General features: G+C 33.3%; 2 protein-coding genes and 1 pseudogene across 2 annotated transcripts in view; all 3 read left to right on the forward strand.

The window, feature by feature from the left end:
* Positions 1-2,892, forward strand: part of LOC129746971 (major facilitator superfamily domain-containing protein 8-like) — a 23,028-nt gene extending 20,136 nt beyond the window's left edge. Inside the window, exons 2-5 of the mRNA XM_055740960.1 lie at positions 886-1,071; positions 1,131-1,789; positions 1,858-2,547; positions 2,610-2,892. Of these exons, the coding sequence (XP_055596935.1) occupies positions 889-1,071; positions 1,131-1,789; positions 1,858-2,547; positions 2,610-2,793 (1,716 nt within the window). The 5' untranslated portion in view covers positions 886-888 and the 3' untranslated portion in view covers positions 2,794-2,892. The remainder of the gene's footprint in view (positions 1-885; positions 1,072-1,130; positions 1,790-1,857; positions 2,548-2,609) is intronic.
* A 109-nt stretch (positions 2,893-3,001) lies between these two features.
* Positions 3,002-4,148, forward strand: LOC129746973 (major facilitator superfamily domain-containing protein 8-like). The gene is made up of 2 exons (XM_055740962.1): positions 3,002-3,429; positions 3,489-4,148. The coding sequence occupies exons 1-2, from the start codon at positions 3,247-3,249 to the stop codon at positions 4,146-4,148; spliced, it is 843 nt and encodes a 280-aa protein (XP_055596937.1). The 5' UTR covers positions 3,002-3,246.
* Positions 4,149-9,775: 5,627 nt separating this feature from the next.
* On the forward strand, positions 9,776-10,793 carry LOC129743490 (major facilitator superfamily domain-containing protein 8-like; annotated as a pseudogene).
* Positions 10,794-22,219: the final 11,426 nt, after the last annotated feature.

A 22,219-nucleotide genomic window follows, 5' to 3' on the forward strand; every position in this document is an offset into this window, starting at 1 on the left:
GCTTCTAATAGACCCAACCCAACGATGTTTCATGACACCGGTCCGATGATCCCTCAGTGGCTTCGGTCCGACGACTTCCCAGTGGCACGACGACCTTCCCCTGACTCCCGACTTGCGGTCTTTCTAAGGATCCGACCAAACGACCTTCCGTGGCACCTGTCCGACGACCTCCCATGGCTTGTCGACCTCCACCTGGCTTCCCGATTCGATGATCTTCCAGTTGGGTCCTGGTCCGACAACCTTCCACGGTCTCCGGCTCAACGACCTTCTTATGGCTCTGCATCGAAGATCTTTCTGCCTCGATAACTTCCCAATGGTTTCTGGTTCGTTGTCCTTCCGGGCTTTGGCTCGTTGTCTTTCTATCGGCGCTGGCACTTCTAGCCACTGTTGATTCCGCTGCTTCTCCATTCCATAGTACTGAGTTCATAACCTGTTGTGCAGCACTTGGGTAGTGGAAAGGAGAGATCACTACTTGGGGGTACAAATTGGAATACTTTATTTTCTATCTTAACATCATATTTATAGTATAACCATCCCTATGGTTACATATCTAATTGTTTTTTAATTATGTGTATGTTTTTATTTGTCCCATCGATTGCTACGATATTTCAAATCTCAACAGATTCTTTCCCCAATCGGACCTTGGTCAATAAGAAGTTTATTCATAAACGCTCTTGGCTCGTTTTCAACACCTGTCATCCTCGTTGATGATCTGTAAACACAATCAACATTATTGTACCATTTGTAGGATTCAAGCTATCAATCTAAACGTTTTTTCAAAGACGATAAAAATCTTTGGCGTTATTCAAAAGTGGGAGGAGGCGACAAATTTCAGGCTTTAAAACATACTACAATGATTGTCTTACGCTTTGCAATGAAATGCAGATCATGGAATTCCTCAAGCGCACGTTCATCAAACGACCTTCACCCGAGGATCTGGAGGATGGGTTGGAAACTGGCCCTGAGTACACCGCCCGATGGAACTCGATCCGGGTGATCTACTACACGATGTTCCTGATGTCCCTGGGATTCAGCATCATCCTCACTGGCGTCTGGCCATATTTGGACAAGGTTTGAACATACTTGGATGTTAGCATAGATTTTTTTTAACTGAACCCTTTTTATTGCAGCTTGATCCTCATGCTGGCAAGGAGTTCATGGGCTGGATCGTGGCCGCTAATCCCGTTGGACAGATGATTTTCAGCCCCCTGGTGGGTTGGTGGAGCAACAGGCTTGGGTCGATTCGGTTACCACTACTGTGTTCATTAGCGTTGTTCTCGATTGCTAGCGGTATATACTCAACGCTAGAGGTGTTCAGCACTCATCAAAAGTATTGGATGTTGTATTCGAGATTCCTGATTGGAGTAAGCTCCTCAAACATCGCCGTCTGTCGATCGTATCTATCGGCAGCTACCAAGGTTAAGGAACGAACTGGTGCCGTTTCGATGGTGTCTCTGGCACAGACGCTGGGATTTATTGTGGGTCCAGCATTGCAGGGAGTCGTGACGCCCCTTGGAGATCAGGGCGTTCCTCTGTTCAGAAATAACTTGCATCTGAACATGTACTCGGCAACTGGATGGATCAACGTGTTCATGGGCATCATCAACTTCTGCCTGTTCCTTCCATTCATTTTCAAGGAGAAACGGATCGCGGCCAAAGAAGCAATGGTTCTGAAAGGCATGGAATCCGAAAAGGAAACGTGGAAAATTATGAAACCTGACTACGTTTCTGCCTGGTCGTTGATATTCGCGTTCTTCATATTGGTTTTCAATTTTGTGTTTTTGGAAACGTAAGTTAATTTAGTTTCAATTCCCATTTATATTTTGAAAAGCTAATTTTTGATTTGTTGAATTTTAGATTAGCCACGCCACTAACAATGGACATGTTTGCTTGGACAAAGGCAGAAGCTCTTTACTACATGGCTTGGGTGATGGCCGTTGGAGCGATTATTGCCAGTGTTACATTCGTTCTGATAGGACCGTTGTGCAAGAGATTCCCAGAGCACAATGTTTTGCTGTGGGGTGGATTCTTCCTCATGGTGCTCGGTCGAGCAGTTTACATTCCAATGGATAGTAATCCTCCAAAGTTGGCATACCCTGATAACGACACAGCGCCAGTTGCTCAGTTGTATGTTTATGGATCGAACTTTACGGAAGTTTATTCAAATTTGACTCGGATAGATTTCGCCGACAATTCAACGGATGGCCCGAAAATACAATTGGAACAAATGACACTGGGATGCCCGGTGACTCAAGAATGGTGCAAGACGACAAATGGCATGACGATATCACAATTTTTGATCGGTTACACATTTACCGCCATTGGGTATCCCATTGGTGTGACCTTAATTACTACGATTTTTTCAAAAATTCTTGGCCCTAGACCTCAGGGAACTTGGATGGGAATCATGACTGGTTCCGGATGCATGTCTAGAGCACTGGGTCCTGTATTTCTTTCAACTATATACACCAAGTTAGGGTTGTATTGGACTTTCGGAAGCACAGCTGTTATGATGGCCGCAACCATGCTTTGGTTGTGGTTTGTAAGGTAAGGTTTGCCCATTCCTCGTGAGATAAATATTCATCTAACTTTTTTTTTTGTATTTTCAGGGATCGGTTGATTCCTTTCGAGTACGATAACCCAATGGAGGGCAGAGAACTTTCGACGATGAATCGGAAGTTGGACGCCACCGCAGAGAAAACTGTTGCTAGTCCCGAGGAACTGGAGAGACTGAATGGAAACGAAAAGTCGACTGCGGAAGAAAAACCTCTAACAATCGAACAAAATCCGTAAAACTTAAGTCTGATATTTTTATTGGCTCAATCGCTACTTAAGAGTTTTTTTTTATAAATAATATGCCGATACTGTTCAAAGGGTATTGCAATGTTCTAATTGTAGAATGTTTGTTTTTCTCTAAGATGACAATTCTTGGCTATGTTTATACGTGTGATTATAGCCCTTTTTTTAACACTTTACATCGTATGTTCAAACGGGAACTGCGGAATTGCTTCCAGTGCAAGATGCTTATCAACTTTAGCCATTAGCAGACTCAAGAGCGGCGATCGGTTTCCATACAATCAAAACGCATGCTGTTCATCGAAGGCGTAATCTCGGATGATGGGTTCTCATTTCTATAATTACTTTCATCGCGTGCAGTTCACTGTAAGGATCGGTTATAAATCAAAATTTAAAAACGTGGTTTTAATTTACGATCAGTTCGGTTGCTAATTATCAGTGTTTCTCAGTATGGCTCAATGGGTCAAATTTCTGTCGTTGAAACAATCTGAACGAAATCGCGCGTTAGGACTGGAAACCGACGAAGAGTATCGTAAAAGATGGATTTCTATCAGGATTATTTACTTCAATGGTTTTCTTATTTACCTGGCCTTTGGAAATATTACAACTAGCGCTTGGCCTTACTTGAAATCCGTGAGTTGCTTGGATCTTTATTTATTGAATGGAATCACATAATTGTTGTACTTTTTCAGTTAGATCCAGAAGCCACCAAAACTTTCCTATCGTATGTTTTTGGAATACCATCCGTGATGCAGCTGGTGTTTGCTCCGGGATTTGGATATTGGAACAACAAACTATCGTCCATTCGAATGCCTATGCTCCTCTTCTTGGTGATCTACGTGATCGGAAACACACTTTATGCCGTCCTGGAGGAAATACCCGATCATCGAAGGCACTATATGCTTGTTTCACGAGCATTTGTGGGGATTGCTTTCGTGTGTTGCGCCATTTATCGGGCATACGTTTCGACGGCCACAACAGTAGCAGAACGGACCAAAACCATGTCCTATCTGGCACTTGCACAAGCCATCGGATTGCTTGCAGGATCCGTTTTTCAGTCCCTGTTTGCGTTGCTAGGTGAGGAGGGATATCGTGTGGCTGGATTGTTCCAACTTAACATGTACACCGCCAACGGATGGATCTGCGTTGTTTTGGGTGTCATTAACATCATCCTTATGATGCCTGGCATCTTCGAAGATCAGGCAATCGCCGTTAAGGAAGCTATGAAGGGTACGGGTATGGCCACCAGCAAGGATGTGTACAAATCGCTTAAACTTCAATATTTGGCAACGTTTTTGATGGTGTTGGCTTTTGGACTCCTAATGTTCGTCTATTCTGCATATCAAACGTAAGTATTTCGGAATTCAATATCACTTGTTATGTAATTCTTAATATACTTTCAAATCGTTGAGTACTGCACATTCACATGATAACGCTCACCGCATTTAGTATGCTCCCGTTTCATAAAAGTCTGAGAACAAAGCAATAAAATTTGAAATTGATATGAAGCTCAATGAACCAGTACGAAAGATCACTTTCGGTCTTATCGATGCGTCCAAAAAGCACATTGTGTTTAGTTGAAATCTTGGAACATATAGTTCGTTAATGAACAGCGGTTGTCTAGAGGTTATGGGCTCAGGAAAATGGTATTATTTTATTAGGTTATCTCTATCTATTGGACTCAATTTGGCAGAGTCCAAGTAAGATTGGCTCTCCACGTGCATCAGTTTAATTGAATTTTGTTTTCATGGTTTGGAGTTATCTTGATTTTCATCATCATAATTTTTCAGAGACTGTTTTTTGCATTTTGTGTGATGATTGAAAACTATTCTATGCAAACGTGTACTTTATTTCTTTTAACACGCTTACTTGGAATTTATACATAAATACATTCTGGCATCTATACGGTGAAACGTTGAAAAATATACCTAGTAGGTTTAATTTTTTTTTTTAAAGATGCCGCTGTTTATGAGATTTGTGTAAAAAATGCTTTCAAATGTTCGTTATGACGATCTTTCACATCTTACATGACTCACATGACAATAGTTACAAAAGCATTCAAAGTTCACATTTGGCTGAGTGAATGGTACTCAAGCGAGTTGAAAATATTTTTTTTCGTTGGCCTATATGTGCGTTTATAAGCCTATCACATATTAAAATCTATTGCCACATCGTTTAAAATACGCATGGTTAAATCAGGCATAAGGTTATTTATGAAACGGGGATCCATGACTGATTTAAAGTTCCTTCTAAATTCTAAACTCTAGAAATTCTAAAATGACCTTAAATCGACTCAGTCTAATGTCTTATGTTAAAACGTATCTTTAGGTGTAATTTCAATGTTTTTTTTCATGTTTTTTGATTCATAGATCTGAAAAAGTAGGGGAGAGTGGGGTATCATGGGCCACTTTTTTTCTTTCTTTCATAACTGCTTTATTAGAAAAGATAAAATGAAAAAAATAATGGAAAGGTTTCCTACATTTTTGAGGTATCATTAGGCATTTTTTGTTATTTTTTAAATACATTAATTTTCCGAGTTTTGACTGTTTTAAAAAAAGTATTTTTTTTTATTTTGAAAAAAATGTGGGGAAACGTGGGCCACCAAATCCAAATTGACTAGATAACGTTCAAAGTTTATGAGTTGACCCAAAACTGAAATTTCATTATTCATTTAGTTATTTTAAAGCGATTTCAGATGGGGAAACTAAAAAGAGAGTTGTGTATGATCGAATAGATTCCAAAACCTGGCTCGCGAATGTTTCGGCAAAATTCCATATATAGGATTTTTGTTCGTCTCAATCGCATTAGAAAAGATGGACAAAACATTTTTCATAATTCTTCATTTTGCATAAGAATACTTTACAAATAGTAATAACGTATTTTAAGTTCAGAACGTGTATAAAAACCCCAAAATATAGGTGGCCCAAGATACCCCACAAAATGTGGCCCACGATTCCCCACAAGCAATGATTTGGATATTGGCTGCGTTTGTGTGACCTATTTATGTTTCATCGAAAATTCCTTTTCCATGTGAAAGTACATGACAAAACCAAGATCATAAGCGTATGTGCATATTTTTGTTATGTAGTTGAGGTCTTGCACGGATGCATTTTTGCAGGTGCTTGTTTAATTATGTAAGTAATTTTTTCTAGGCTAGTTTCATAAAAGAAGCATATGATACGTACATAAGTCAACAACATATAGAAAAACATGCTTAGGCAAAGCGACGACGATGACAGTGGGATTGGGATTTTTATCTCAACACACAGCTGAGATATTTGAAGTGGCCCACGTTTCCCCATGGCCCACGTTACCCCACTCTCCCCTACTATTTTAGGAACCGAAATTTCTTAGCAAACATTTTTGTAGCTATATTTCGCCACAAACTTTGTTATATGTTTCATATACATTGTAGAATCATCGCATAAAACTCGAAAAAACAGCATTTACCCACTAAAGTGGAGGCAATATAAATACATATTTTTGACTTCTGGCTTAATTCGGGTGACGGCTATATTTCCTGGGAGGCTCCGTCACATCAACAACGTGTGACGCTCTCTTACTCAAGCTAGCCGCTCAGTTAAGCCACACGTTGCAACGCTTGGAGTTCTCCTTCTTTACTTTCTCGCTCCGAGAATTTCTTTGGGCCTGGCTTGTAAAACTACCAAAATGAGCATGGCGAAGAACGTGTTAAGCGATGAGAATTATACAAATTGGAAGATATTCGACACCTTATTCGTACATCCTGAAAGTATGCGAGAGAGCACAAGTTTTGCTCTTGATGCATGCAAACCGTTGCCAGCGAAAAAATATGCGCCTTCTCTCATAGGACAATTTTTCCAAATGATCCATATGATTTTTAGCAATTTGATTGCACTGCTTGTCGCAGAGAGAACAACTAGGCTGTTTCGTCACTTGAATCTCGCGCGAGAGAAAAAATTGGCAAACATGGCGGACTTTCTATCATATCCGATTTATACCGACTTTTAGTAACGATTTTATGATCGTTTATATAATTTGTAGGAATTGCGATTCGCATTAACATTGTAATGATTTGAGCTACCATTTTTAATACAATTCTCTATTTGCTGGGTTGTCTGATGACAATAACTTAACCTTCAAAACAAGGGTTTTACCTTATTTCTAACTTCAACGGTTTCTGAGAAAGTATCTGGTTATCGGTTTCAAAGAAAGTATCTGTTTTTAGGAAAAATATGCAAAATTTTTAAGAATGCGGGGGCTCCCATAAGGAGGGGGATGGTCCGATTCACCCAAAACTTTGAATTATTCTTATTTACATTACAATAAGTTATCCGAGGGCCAAATCGGAGAGGGTCGGTGCATTTTAACTGTCACTTGGTATGGGATGATCCATTTCTTGGTCGTGGTGATAAAAAGATGAAACATATTACTTTAAATTTTGTGTATAGTCCCTTTAGTTCAAAAACACGTTGCAAGAAGTACACTTTATTAGCTTTGGAGAACAGCGTTTCATAGGAAAGGTACTTCACTCGACTGCGGTTTATTGGACTATACTTTTATTTTGCTGCTTTTAGTATAAGCTTGCCAGATTGACCCGTTTTATCCGGACTTGCCAGGATATTTAAAATAAAATTAGGTAAAAATCCGGTTCGGCCCGGTTGCCCGGACGTTGTTGCCCGGAAAAAGGATGGACTGTGCCACTTTATTTAGAAAATTTTTTTAGTCATAAATAACAAAAATTGAGGAAATATTAAATCATCATTAACGGTTTTTTATGAGGGGCCGTTCAGATACCACGTGGACAGAAAAATGAGTTTTTTGACCCCCTCCTCCCCCTCCGTGGACAAGCGTGGACATTTGGTAAACCCCTACCCCCCTCCCCGGATGTCCACGTGGACACATTTAAAAAAGTTTTTATTTTAAATACCTATAACTTGACAGTTAGAAAACACCACTTTGTGCCTTTTTGTTATAGGAATGGCTGAAATTGTAAAACCGAATAAGAATTTCCTGATATAAATTTTTTTTTAAATTTTAAATTTCTTAATTATCATATTTATCACTTGCTTTCAAGTAGCTACTTATTCTTAAACTGGCAAGGTATGCCAGTTTAAGATTTTGATCTAAACAACTTAATATTTATTCACCTTTAGAAAAAAAAAACTGAAAGTAAATATGTCCACGTGGACATGACTCAAACCCCTACCCCCCTCTCCGTGGACAAGCGTGGACATTTCCATACCCCCCACCCCCCTTAAGTTGTCCACGTGGTATGTGGACGGCCCCTGAGCTTTCAATACGATTTGAAATCTGCTGATGTGTTTTAATGAAAAAAAAAAAAATCAATTGTTGTTCTTCTAGAGTTTTGTTGAATAATTCCTGAGTTTTGACCAAATTTGCTCGGATATTGCATAGATTTTGGATTACATATTTTGCAATGAAATGCCCGGATTTTGCCAGGTTTTAAGTTAAAACTGCCTAAATTTGTCCGGCTCGGAGCCGTGCGGGAAAAGTTCTGGCAACCCTATGCTAATACAATAGAACCTAGCTTGAGTAGAGGTAGTGTTCGCAAAGGCTTATTTTACTCTTTACTCTCTGATTTACTTAATCCTAATATGGAAATGAACGACATAAACGAACAAACCATGTGAATTTTTGATGAAAAATTGGTATGAGATTATTGATTCGTTGTGTTGCTTCGGTAATCCTCGTGCTTTTCAATGATCCATAAGTGAACTTTTTGATTCCATATTGCACCCGTTTCGATCATCTGCGGACCATGAGAGCTACATTTATTTAGTTGGAATCACAAGCTTTGAAAATAAAAGAGTTCCTATAAATCCCGATTAAACAAACCTGCTATTTATCCAAGAATTTTCACTTATCCCCTAAACAAGTTCAATAAAATCTTAAGTGAACCTCCATCACTTAGTTGAAAGGTCTTTCAAATAAAATCGATTCAAACAATGTTAAATTATCAACGGAAAAGATCGTCCAACGAACTTTCTGAAGTCGTTGCCACAACATTTCTCACCACAGAGCCACACTAATGTCGAATTGTACCCGAAGAGCTGCGCAAGAAAGGGTAGAAAACAATGTTTCTTTTGAAAAGCACAAATCAGCATATTTACCCGAATTGAATAAATACAATTAAGTGTCACACGCAACTGTTTGATGTTGCGACTGACTGTAGTGAAGTTTAATCGTTTGAAGTGTTAACATATTCGAGCCGTCCGATTCGTTATTGATCGTTTTCGAATGGATCTTGGATCTTCATCGGTGCATAGCAATGGATTTTTCAACTGACTCGGAATCGAAAGATAAGATTTAAGTTAAAAAAAATAAAAGGGAGAAAGTGGAAATCTTGTTATGGCGCAGTGATAATTTTCATGAACACTGTAATATCGTTTTAAAACTTTAACCAGCAAATTTATTTCGGTCTTTTTTTTTATTGTGAAATTCATTGTTCACACCGAATCGAATATGATGTTGACTTAAGATGTTTTCGTGAAACATCTTACTTTCCACAAAATTTTGACTTAGAACAATGTTGTTTGAAGCAAATTTATATTTTCTTTTATCGCTGGTGTTGAAAAAGAGTAGCTATTTGAATAATTTGGCTTTTTCTCCAATGAACCATTTTTTTCTGAACAGTGTTTTTTTTTATGTTTCCGTCGAAGAAACAAAAGTAATTTAGCGACAGCAATGGAAACCATAATACAAGGGAGCTTACTTCCACCTGTAAGGTGGATAGCGTTTGCAAAAACAAAAAAAAACCGCGCTCAATAGTAATGACTAAGGTCATTTTATAATATCAATCTCGCTACTGGAGGAGGCTCATTCAGCCATCATTGATAGGGGCTTAGTATTTTGAATTGAAACCGTTCTTATCAGTGACGAAACGAACGGACGGATGAACGATAGGGAATCAGAATTGAAAATGTAAGCAATGATGGTTTCTTGCTCTGTCCAACAAGTGTTCTGCACCATGACTTGTAGTTGCTTTTTGGAAATCGAAGTGATTCGAGTTGTATTGGGGTTTTATGTAATCGATTTTCGTGATTTTTTAACACGAATGCGCAATGGCGCCTTCAACAAATTTTTGGAAAACACAACAGAAAGAAAGTGATCGTACATTGGGTTTGGAAACCGAGGAAGAGTGCCGAAAACGATGGATCTCAATACGTATCATCTACTTCAACGGTTTTTTGGTTTATTTGGCATTTTCCATTATTGGAACCAGCGTTTGGCCTTATCTGAATTCAGTGAGTATTGCAGGTCGTATTGGCTGAAAATTTCAAGCATTGACAAATTTGAACTTACATAGGTTGATCCGGATGCTGGGAAAGTATTTCTCACTTATGTATTCGCCATTCCATCGCTAATGCAACTGGTGTGCAGCCCTCTGTTTGGCTGGTGGAACAACAAGTTGTCGTCCATAAGAATGCCAATGGCCTTGTTTTTGATACTGTTCATAATTGGACAGATAATGTATTCTACTGTCGAAGAATTTCCGGTGCACCGGAAATATGTGATGTTAACAGCTCGTGCTTTGGTAGGAATTTCGTCGGTTTGCTGCACGATTTATCGGGCATATGTCTCATCGGCCACTACAGTTGCCGAGCGTACCATGACCATGTCCATACTTTCACTGGCTCAAACTCTTGGAATTTTGGCTGGATCCGTGTTCCAATCTCTGTTTGCCATATTCGGCGAGGAAGGATACAGAGTCCTGGGTCTGTTCCGGCTTAACATGTAAATACACCGCAAGTGGCTGGTTCTGCGCAGTTTTGGGAGTCGTTAATTTAGTACTGATGCTGCCCTCGATATTCCAAGATCAGCTGATAGCGGTGAAGGAAGCAATGAAGGGCTTAGGAGTGACCGATAAAAAGGATGTCTACAAGACACTGGAGTTGCAGCATTTGGCGATCTTATTGATGTTGGTAGCTTTCGCCCTTTTGATGTTCGTTTATTCTGGCTATCAAACGTGAGTACTGCCAATTGATTTCTTTTAGTAGCATAGAAATTGAATTTCAAATTCTAATCTTATCTGAAAGATAATTCTTGAGCATGTGGTTAACTATATGTCTGTGGTTAAAACACAAATTAAAATAATATCTTGTAGAAGAGATTTGGAACATTTTTAAGTTTCATCGTTCCAAAATTGAATAAGTAAAAGTCGTCCTAATTTTGCCTTTCCAAAGAAAGTAAAAAAACCCACAAATAATGTTACCTTCGTTTTTTTATTGACGAGCCACTTGAAATCGCTTGCATTGTAAGAAACTAGATAAACATTCAGGTGAGGTACGGTGTAACAGAATGAAGTCTCTTCGTCGTGCTCTGTTTGGTATTTGTAGACTTTTTTTTAATTCAAGTCACTTGTCACGCTTTTGATAGGCTTCTTCCTCCTCTTTTTGATGAGTTTGATATTATTATAGCGCAATTTCCAGATACGCTCTCAATCATGATAATTTCAATAGAAAACAGATGAGTTGATAAAGACATCCGGACGTGTCGCCAATGACAAATCTGCACGTTTTAAGGTAATGTGTAGCAGATGGGATAACGTTTTAAGGTAATCTGCAGCGATATCATTTTGGTTTCCGAGCACCCTAGTAAAAGTAAAATTTAAATCTTTTTTGGTTACTCAAAACAAATGGTTGAGAGCTTGAAATTGAAATAATTTGATTCAAAATTCGCATGGAATCAAATGAAAACCAATCACGAATACCACAAAAATAACAACAATGACAAAAATGACAAAAATGACAAAAATGACAAAAATGACAAAAATGACAAAAATGACAAAAATGACAAAAATGACAAAAATGACAAAAATGACAAAAATGACAAAAATGACAAAAATGACAAAAATGACAAAAATGACAAAAATGACAAAAATGACAAAAATGACAAAAATGACAAAAATGACAAAAATGACAAAAATGACAAAAATGACAAAAATGACAAAAATGACAAAAATGACAAAAATGACAAAAATGACAAAAATGACAAAAATGACAAAAATGACAAAAATGACAAAAATGACAAAAATGACAAAATGACAAAAATGACAAAAATGACAAAAATGACAAAAATGACAAAAATGACAAAAATGACAAAAATGACAAAAATGACAAAAATGACAAAAATGACAAAAATGACAAAAATGACAAAAATGACAAAAATGACAAAAATGACAAAAATGACAAAAATGACAAAAATGACAAAAATGACAAAAATGACAAAAATGACAAAAATGACAAAAATGACAAAAATGACAAAAATGACAAAAATGACAAAAATGACAAAAATGACAAAAATGACAAAAATGACAAAAATGACAAAAATGACAAAAATGACAAAAATGACAAAAATGACAAAAATGACAAAAATGACAAAAATGACAAAAATGACAAAAATGACAAAAATGACAAAAATGACAAAAATGACAAAAATGACAAAAATGACAAAAATGACAAAAATGACAAAAATGACAAAAATGACAAAAATGACAAAAATGACAAAAATGACAAAAATGACAAAAATGACAAAAATGACAAAAATGACAAAAATGACAAAAATGACAAAAATGACAAAAATGACAAAAATGACAAAAATGACAAAAATGACAAAAATGACAAAAATGACAAAAATGACAAAAATGACAAAAATGACAAAAATGACAAAAATGACAAAAATGACAAAAATGACAAAAATGACAAAAATGACAAAAATGACAAAAATGACAAAAATGACAAAAATGACAAAAATGACAAAAATGACAAAAATGACAAAAATGACAAAAATGACAAAAATGACAAAAATGACAAAAATGACAAAAATGACAAAAATGACAAAAATGACAAAAATGACAAAAATGACAAAAATGACAAAAATGACAAAAATGACAAAAATGACAAAAATGACAAAAATGACAAAAATGACAAAAATGACAAAAATGACAAAAATGACAAAAATGACAAAAATGACAAAAATGACAAAAATGACAAAAATGACAAAAATGACAAAAATGACAAAAATGACAAAAATGACAAAAATGACAAAAATGACAAAAATGACAAAAATGACAAAAATGACAAAAATGACAAAAATGACAAAAATGACAAAAATGACAAAAATGACAAAAATGACAAAAATGACAAAAATGACAAAAATGACAAAAATGACAAAAATGACAAAAATGACAAAAATGACAAAAATGACAAAAATGACAAAAATGACAAAAATGACAAAAATGACAAAAATGACAAAAATGACAAAAATGACAAAAATGACAAAAATGACAAAAATGACAAAAATGACAAAAATGACAAAAATGACAAAAATGACAAAAATGACAAAAATGACAAAAATGACAAAAATGACAAAAATGACAAAAATGACAAAAATGACAAAAATGACAAAAATGACAAAAATGACAAAAATGACAAAAATGACAAAAATGACAAAAATGACAAAAATGACAAAAATGACAAAAATGACAAAAATGACAAAAATGACAAAAATGACAAAAATGACAAAAATGACAAAAATGACAAAAATGACAAAAATGACAAAAATGACAAAAATGACAAAAATGACAAAAATGACAAAAATGACAAAAATGACAAAAATGACAAAAATGACAAAAATGACAAAAATGACAAAAATGACAAAAATGACAAAAATGACAAAAATGACAAAAATGACAAAAATGACAAAAATGACAAAAATGACAAAAATGACAAAAATGACAAAAATGACAAAAATGACAAAAATGACAAAAATGACAAAAATGACAAAAATGACAAAAATGACAAAAATGACAAAAATGACAAAAATGACAAAAATGACAAAAATGACAAAAATGACAAAAATGACAAAAATGACAAAAATGACAAAAATGACAAAAATGACAAAAATGACAAAAATGACAAAAATGACAAAAATGACAAAAATGACAAAAATGACAAAAATGACAAAAATGACAAAAATGACAAAAATGACAAAAATGACAAAAATGACAAAAATGACAAAAATGACAAAAATGACAAAAATGACAAAAATGACAAAAATGACAAAAATGACAAAAATGACAAAAATGACAAAAATGACAAAAATGACAAAAATGACAAAAATGACAAAAATGACAAAAATGACAAAAATGACAAAAATGACAAAAATGACAAAAATGACAAAAATGACAAAAATGACAAAAATGACAAAAATGACAAAAATGACAAAAATGACAAAAATGACAAAAATGACAAAAATGACAAAAATGACAAAAATGACAAAAATGACAAAAATGACAAAAATGACAAAAATGACAAAAATGACAAAAATGACAAAAATGACAAAAATGACAAAAATGACAAAAATGACAAAAATGACAAAAATGACAAAAATGACAAAAATGACAAAAATGACAAAAATGACAAAAATGACAAAAATGACAAAAATGACAAAAATGACAAAAATGACAAAAATGACAAAAATGACAAAAATGACAAAAATGACAAAAATGACAAAAATGACAAAAATGACAAAAATGACAAAAATGACAAAAATGACAAAAATGACAAAAATGACAAAAATGACAAAAATGACAAAAATGACAAAAATGACAAAAATGACAAAAATGACAAAAATGACAAAAATGACAAAAATGACAAAAATGACAAAAATGACAAAAATGACAAAAATGACAAAAATGACAAAAATGACAAAAATGACAAAAATGACAAAAATGACAAAAATGACAAAAATGACAAAAATGACAAAAATGACAAAAATGACAAAAATGACAAAAATGACAAAAATGACAAAAATGACAAAAATGACAAAAATGACAAAAATGACAAAAATGACAAAAATGACAAAAATGACAAAAATGACAAAAATGACAAAAATGACAAAAATGACAAAAATGACAAAAATGACAAAAATGACAAAAATGACAAAAATGACAAAAATGACAAAAATGACAAAAATGACAAAAATGACAAAAATGACAAAAATGACAAAAATGACAAAAATGACAAAAATGACAAAAATGACAAAAATGACAAAAATGACAAAAATGACAAAAATGACAAAAATGACAAAAATGACAAAAATGACAAAAATGACAAAAATGACAAAAATGACAAAAATGACAAAAATGACAAAAATGACAAAAATGACAAAAATGACAAAAATGACAAAAATGACAAAAATGACAAAAATGACAAAAATGACAAAAATGACAAAAATGACAAAAATGACAAAAATGACAAAAATGACAAAAATGACAAAAATGACAAAAATGACAAAAATGACAAAAATGACAAAAATGACAAAAATGACAAAAATGACAAAAATGACAAAAATGACAAAAATGACAAAAATGACAAAAATGACAAAAATGACAAAAATGACAAAAATGACAAAAATGACAAAAATGACAAAAATGACAAAAATGACAAAATGACAAAAATGACAAAAATGACAAAAATGACAAAAATGACAAAAATGACAAAAATGACAAAAATGACAAAAATGACAAAAATGACAAAAATGACAAAAATGACAAAAATGACAAAAATGACAAAAATGACAAAAATGACAAAAATGACAAAAATGACAAAAATGACAAAAATGACAAAAATGACAAAAATGACAAAAATGACAAAAATGACAAAAATGACAAAAATGACAAAAATGACAAAAATGACAAAAATGACAAAAATGACAAAAATGACAAAAATGACAAAAATGACAAAAATGACAAAAATGACAAAAATGACAAAAATGACAAAAATGACAAAATGACAAAAATGACAAAAATGACAAAAATGACAAAAATGACAAAAATGACAAAAATGACAAAAATGACAAAAATGACAAAAATGACAAAAATGACAAAAATGACAAAAATGACAAAAATGACAAAAATGACAAAAATGACAAAAATGACAAAAATGACAAAAATGACAAAAATGACAAAAATGACAAAAATGACAAAAATGACAAAATGACAAAAATGACAAAAATGACAAAAATGACAAAAATGACAAAAATGACAAAAATGACAAAAATGACAAAAATGACAAAAATGACAAAAATGACAAAAATGACAAAAATGACAAAAATGACAAAAATGACAAAAATGACAAAAATGACAAAAATGACAAAAATGACAAAAATGACAAAAATGACAAAAATGACAAAAATGACAAAAATGACAAAAATGACAAAAATGACAAAAATGACAAAAATGACAAAAATGACAAAAATGACAAAAATGACAAAAATGACAAAAATGACAAAAATGACAAAATGACAAAAATGACAAAAATGACAAAAATGACAAAAATGACAAAAATGACAAAATGACAAAATGACAAAAATGACAAAAATGACAAAAATGACAAAAATGACAAAAATGACAAAAATGACAAAAATGACAAAAATGACAAAAATGACAAAAATGACAAAAATGACAAAAATGACAAAAATGACAAAAATGACAAAAATGACAAAAATGACAAAAATGACAAAAATGACAAAAATGACAAAAATGACAAAAATGACAAAAATGACAAAAATGACAAAAATGACAAAAATGACAAAAATGACAAAAATGACAAAAATGACAAAAATGACAAAAATGACAAAAATGACAAAAATGACAAAAATGACAAAAATGACAAAAATGACAAAAATGACAAAAATGACAAAAATGACAAAAATGACAAAAATGACAAAAATGACAAAAATGACAAAAATGACAAAAATGACAAAAATGACAAAAATGACAAAAATGACAAAAATGACAAAAATGACAAAAATGACAAAAATGACAAAAATGACAAAAATGACAAAAATGACAAAAATGACAAAAATGACAAAAATGACAAAAATGACAAAAATGACAAAAATGACAAAAATGACAAAAATGACAAAAATGACAAAAATGACAAAAATGACAAAAATGACAAAAATGACAAAAATGACAAAAATGACAAAAATGACAAAAATGACAAAAATGACAAAAATGACAAAAATGACAAAAATGACAAAAATGACAAAAATGACAAAAATGACAAAAATGACAAAAATGACAAAAATGACAAAAATGACAAAAATGACAAAAATGACAAAAATGACAAAAATGACAAAAATGACAAAAATGACAAAAATGACAAAAATGACAAAAATGACAAAAATGACAAAAATGACAAAAATGACAAAAATGACAAAAATGACAAAAATGACAAAAATGACAAAAATGACAAAAATGACAAAAATGACAAAAATGACAAAAATGACAAAAATGACAAAAATGACAAAAATGACAAAAATGACAAAAATGACAAAAATGACAAAAATGACAAAAATGACAAAAATGACAAAAATGACAAAAATGACAAAAATGACAAAAATGACAAAAATGACAAAAATGACAAAAATGACAAAAATGACAAAAATGACAAAAATGACAAAAATGACAAAAATGACAAAAATGACAAAAATGACAAAAATGACAAAAATGACAAAAATGACAAAAATGACAAAAATGACAAAAATGACAAAAATGACAAAAATGACAAAAATGACAAAAATGACAAAAATGACAAAAATGACAAAAATGACAAAAATGACAAAAATGACAAAAATGACAAAAATGACAAAAATGACAAAAATGACAAAAATGACAAAAATGACAAAAATGACAAAAATGACAAAAATGACAAAAATGACAAAATTGACAAAATTGACAAAATTGACAAAAATGACAAAAATGACAAAAATGACAAAAATGACAAAAATGACAAAAATGACAAAAATGACAAAAATGACAAAAATGACAAAAATGACAAAAATGACAAAAATGACAAAAATGACAAAAATGACAAAAATGACAAAAATGACAAAAATGACAAAAATGACAAAAATGACAAAAATGACAAAAATGACAAAAATGACAAAAATGACAAAAATGACAAAATGACAAAAATGACAAAAATGACAAAAATGACAAAAATGACAAAAATGACAAAAATGACAAAAATGACAAAAATGACAAAAATGACAAAAATGACAAAAATGACAAAAATGACAAAAATGACAAAAATGACAAAAATGACAAAAATGACAAAAATGACAAAAATGACAAAAATGACAAAAATGACAAAAATGACAAAAATGACAAAAATGACAAAAATGACAAAAATGACAAAAATGACAAAAATGACAAAAATGACAAAAATGACAAAAATGACAAAAATGACAAAAATGACAAAAATGACAAAAATGACAAAAATGACAAAAATGACAAAAATGACAAAAATGACAAAAATGACAAAAATGACAAAAATGACAAAAATGACAAAAATGACAAAAATGACAAAAATGACAAAAATGACAAAAATGACAAAAATGACAAAACTGACAAAAATGACAAAAATGACAAAAATGACAAAAATGACAAAAATGACAAAAATGACAAAAATGACAAAAATGACAAAAATGACAAAAATGACAAAAATGACAAAAATGACAAAAATGACAAAAATGACAAAAATGACAAAAATGACAAAAATGACAAAAATGACAAAAATGACAAAAATGACAAAAATGACAAAAATGACAAAAATGACAAAAATGACAAAAATGACAAAAATGACAAAAATGACAAAAATGACAAAAATGACAAAAATGACAAAAATGACAAAAATGACAAAAATGACAAAAATGACAAAAATGACAAAAATGACAAAAATGACAAAAATGACAAAAATGACAAAAATGACAAAAATGACAAAAATGACAAAAATGACAAAAATGACAAAAATGACAAAAATGACAAAAATGACAAAAATGACAAAAATGACAAAAATGACAAAAATGACAAAAATGACAAAAATGACAAAAATGACAAAAATGACAAAAATGACAAAAATGACAAAAATGACAAAAATGACAAAAATGACGAAAATGACAAAAATGACAAAAATGACAAAAATGACAAAAATGACAAAAATGACAAAAATGACAAAAATGACAAAAATGACAAAAATGACAAAAATGACAAAAATGACAAAAATGACAAAAATGACAAAAATGACAAAAATGACAAAAATGACAAAAATGACAAAAATGACAAAAATGACAAAAATGACAAAAATGACAAAAATGACAAAAATGACAAAAATGACAAAAATGACAAAAATGACAAAAATGACAAAAATGACAATAATGACTAAAATAATTAAAATAATTAAAATGATGGAAATACAAAAATGACTAAAATAATTAAAATAATTAAAATGAAGGAAATACAAAAATGACATGAATTAAGAAAATTGCAAAAATTACGGAATTGAAATCTTATATATTCTGCCAAATTGTTTGGATAATCTCTCAAAAACGTTTTTTCTTGTTGTGATCATATTTTGTCGTTTTGTTTATTCAAACATGTTTTTTTTGTTTTTTGTTTTTTTTTCTTTTGTTTTCGGTCATTTTTGTCGTTTTGTCTTGCTTTCTTTTTTCGTCAGTATGTTACAAAATTATTTTTTTAATTATCTGCTCAAAATTTTGAAATCATTCATTTATATCTAGATTCTGATTTTATTTGGCTACGTTCCAAAAACTAAAGCACTTTAATTTTTTTCGAAATTGATTCTAAGACTTTGGCTATCATGAAGTGTCGGATACTTACACGATTCGAAGTAGCCCAATTGTCAAAATTTCAGAACACAAATTGAGCCATCGCGATAGTTATTGATAAGCTTTGCAAATTATATTATCACCGTAATGTGTAGGTGAGTGGAAACGTGAGCTCATTGAGAACAATCACGTGTTTATGGAAATAATTTTTCGAGTGCTTTCATATGTACGCACCCTATTGCAATCTGATAGCAGTTGTTGAATGAAAAAATTGCCATTTCATGTAAGAGTAACATTTTCTAAATGGTCTTATTTTTCACCCTTTTTTTAAATTAAAACGTGTAAGACACAGATTATGATTTCATTTTAATACCGATCTTATGCTTTAATGGACGCATTTGTTTGCTTCGTCCTATGGATACTTTAGGCAGGTGCCTAGCAATTTCCCTAAACAAATAGAAACAACACTTGACGAGAGCATAATCATGGCATCAGGTTCGTTTAGCTCGGCAGCCAGTCATCCAACGATCGATGCTTGTTTACACACTTTTGATTAAATTGTTGGCAGTTCACGAGATTCCCATAAATAAGCGGCACTTGCGGGGCTTAGGCCGCCCATGCTGATAGCAATTTCAATATCAGCACAGTTCCATCTGTCCGATACCGACTGGCTGACTGGCTGGCTGGTTAGCTGACAAGTATTCAAATGCAGCGCTGCGGTAACGTTTTGTCGTTCAGATGGCAAATTATGATCAACAACATGAGATAGCCGCTTCGCCGTCAAATGGGAGGCGTTCCGCCAATCTCTCTATCCAATAGGTAGGGCTGCTTCCAGGGTGCATGTTCCGTTTCCGGCTCCATTGCCTAGGACACATTCTTTTGTATTTCTTCAACAGTTGTTTAGAAAATCAGCTTTGAAACCACACATTTTTTAAAAATAAACATAAGACAATATACATATTTATGCTTTTTTTGGAAGATCAGATAGAAATGAGTACATCGACCCAACGTCAACATAGCAACATAGGCAGTGAAAGGTTTTGTATGATTGCAAGCTATTAATTGGGAGTTAATTGCTTCGCGTGGAGATCACAAAGTAACGAAATCGTCGAGTCGATCGGGAACTAGGCATGGGTCCGGCTTTCTGTCAACGGGCGGAGGCTGTTCAAATTTATGATATGTTAACGAATGTGTAGCAATAGAAAAAAAACTACTATAGATATTTGTCATAGAATGTACAGGTCACCCTCCCAATAATTGATTACGTCAGGAACGAATAATAGTACTGAACACGTTGGGTTTAGATGTTGAATACTGCATGAGATTAACGTGAATGTGGGAAAATTTTCTTTATGTATTTTTCAGTGTGAAAGAATGTAATGTCTGATCAATTATACCATTTAAAGATTCCTCACGAATCTTTGTATAATTGTTTTAAAGCGGGATACGCTTACTCCCAAAAGCAGCCAAGCAGTTATACATAATTTAAATCCAGTTAATTTGGTAACTCGTCTCGTCTGTGTGATAGCTCATTCACAAACATTTATTTCAACAATTTCTATTCAAAGTTCAAAGTCCGAAACCGTATTTTAGTTCCTGGATTCACTTTCGTCTAAACAACAACCCACCGTGTGAACTTACTCACACTCCATGCGCTTAGTTTGGTAGTTAAATACGAACTATAGATAGCCATTCAGCCCGTCAACCCGCCAGCTGAATGCGATTCCAATTTAAAATTCAAGATTTATTTCTCCCCTGGAGCTTGACCGGTGTGGTCGCAGGATCCTATCGCTTTACTCTCAATCAAGTTCGGGATAACCTCCAAACTGGAAAATTGAAACGATTCCCCAAAACCTGTGCGCTTTCACTAAGCAAGCAATGTTACGGCGGGTTCAGGAAGTGACAAGCGTTTCTACTGGCAAGGCGTCATCATCTTGATAAAGAAACACAACCCCCCTTCGATCGGGGTTGCAACGGATCAGTTCGACATTGGCACTCGAACGGGAACAAAGTGACCGTGTTACAATTTAAGTCCAGTTACTTACTCGAATACGTTTTATTGTGATATGCTTGAAAGTACTTACTTATGACTTATCGGAGTTAAGGTAGATTGACGCGAGTGATGGCTAGCTTAGTGAAACTGATTTCGCTGAAACAACCGGAAAAGGAACGTGTCTTGGATCTGGAAACCGAGGCCGAATATCGAGAACGATGGATTTCCATACGGGTGCTGTACTATATGGGTTTCCTGATGTTTCTTTCCTTTGGGATAGTCGCAACGGGCTTGTGGCCTTTCCTTACTTCAGTAATGCACAAATTCAACCATCAAGTGTGTCTTCCTTGTTGCAAATATCGATTATTTTCTGATTGCAGTTGGAACCTTCGGCTAGCAAGGCCTTTCTAGGATATCTCTTCATGGCGCCCCCACTAGGGCAGCTACTTTTTAGTCCTTTCATCGGCTGGTGGAGCAACAAATCCAGCTCCATCAGGGTGCCACTTTTGCTGCTGGCAGTAATATTCACCGTGGCCAACATCATCTATGCTTTCGCGGGAGAATTCAAAAGTGATCAAAAGTACGTTCTTCTGCTTTCGCGCACTTTCGTTGGAGTCGCCACATCTGCTGTGACCGTTGGACGAGCTTACATTTCGTCAGCCACGCGACTTTCCGAAAGAACCAAAACCATTTCGTACATGGCACTGGCCCAAAGTCTGGGTCTCATGGTGGGACCAATCCTCCAGTCACTGTTTTCAGTAATGGGGGCTCGAGGGGTCCGAATTTTTGACC

Source organism: Uranotaenia lowii, chromosome 2 (genome assembly GCF_029784155.1).
Source record: "Uranotaenia lowii strain MFRU-FL chromosome 2, ASM2978415v1, whole genome shotgun sequence".
In the NCBI taxonomy this organism is placed as follows: domain Eukaryota; kingdom Metazoa; phylum Arthropoda; class Insecta; order Diptera; family Culicidae; genus Uranotaenia; species Uranotaenia lowii.

Coding starts and splice junctions, on each gene's coding strand:
- LOC129746973 (XM_055740962.1), top strand. CDS start 3,247: ATGGCTCAATGGGTCAAATTTCTGTCGTTGAAACAATCTGAACGAAAT. Junction 3,430..3,488: donor CTTGGCCTTACTTGAAATCC/GTGAGTTGCTTG, acceptor GTACTTTTTCAG/TTAGATCCAGAAGCCACCAA.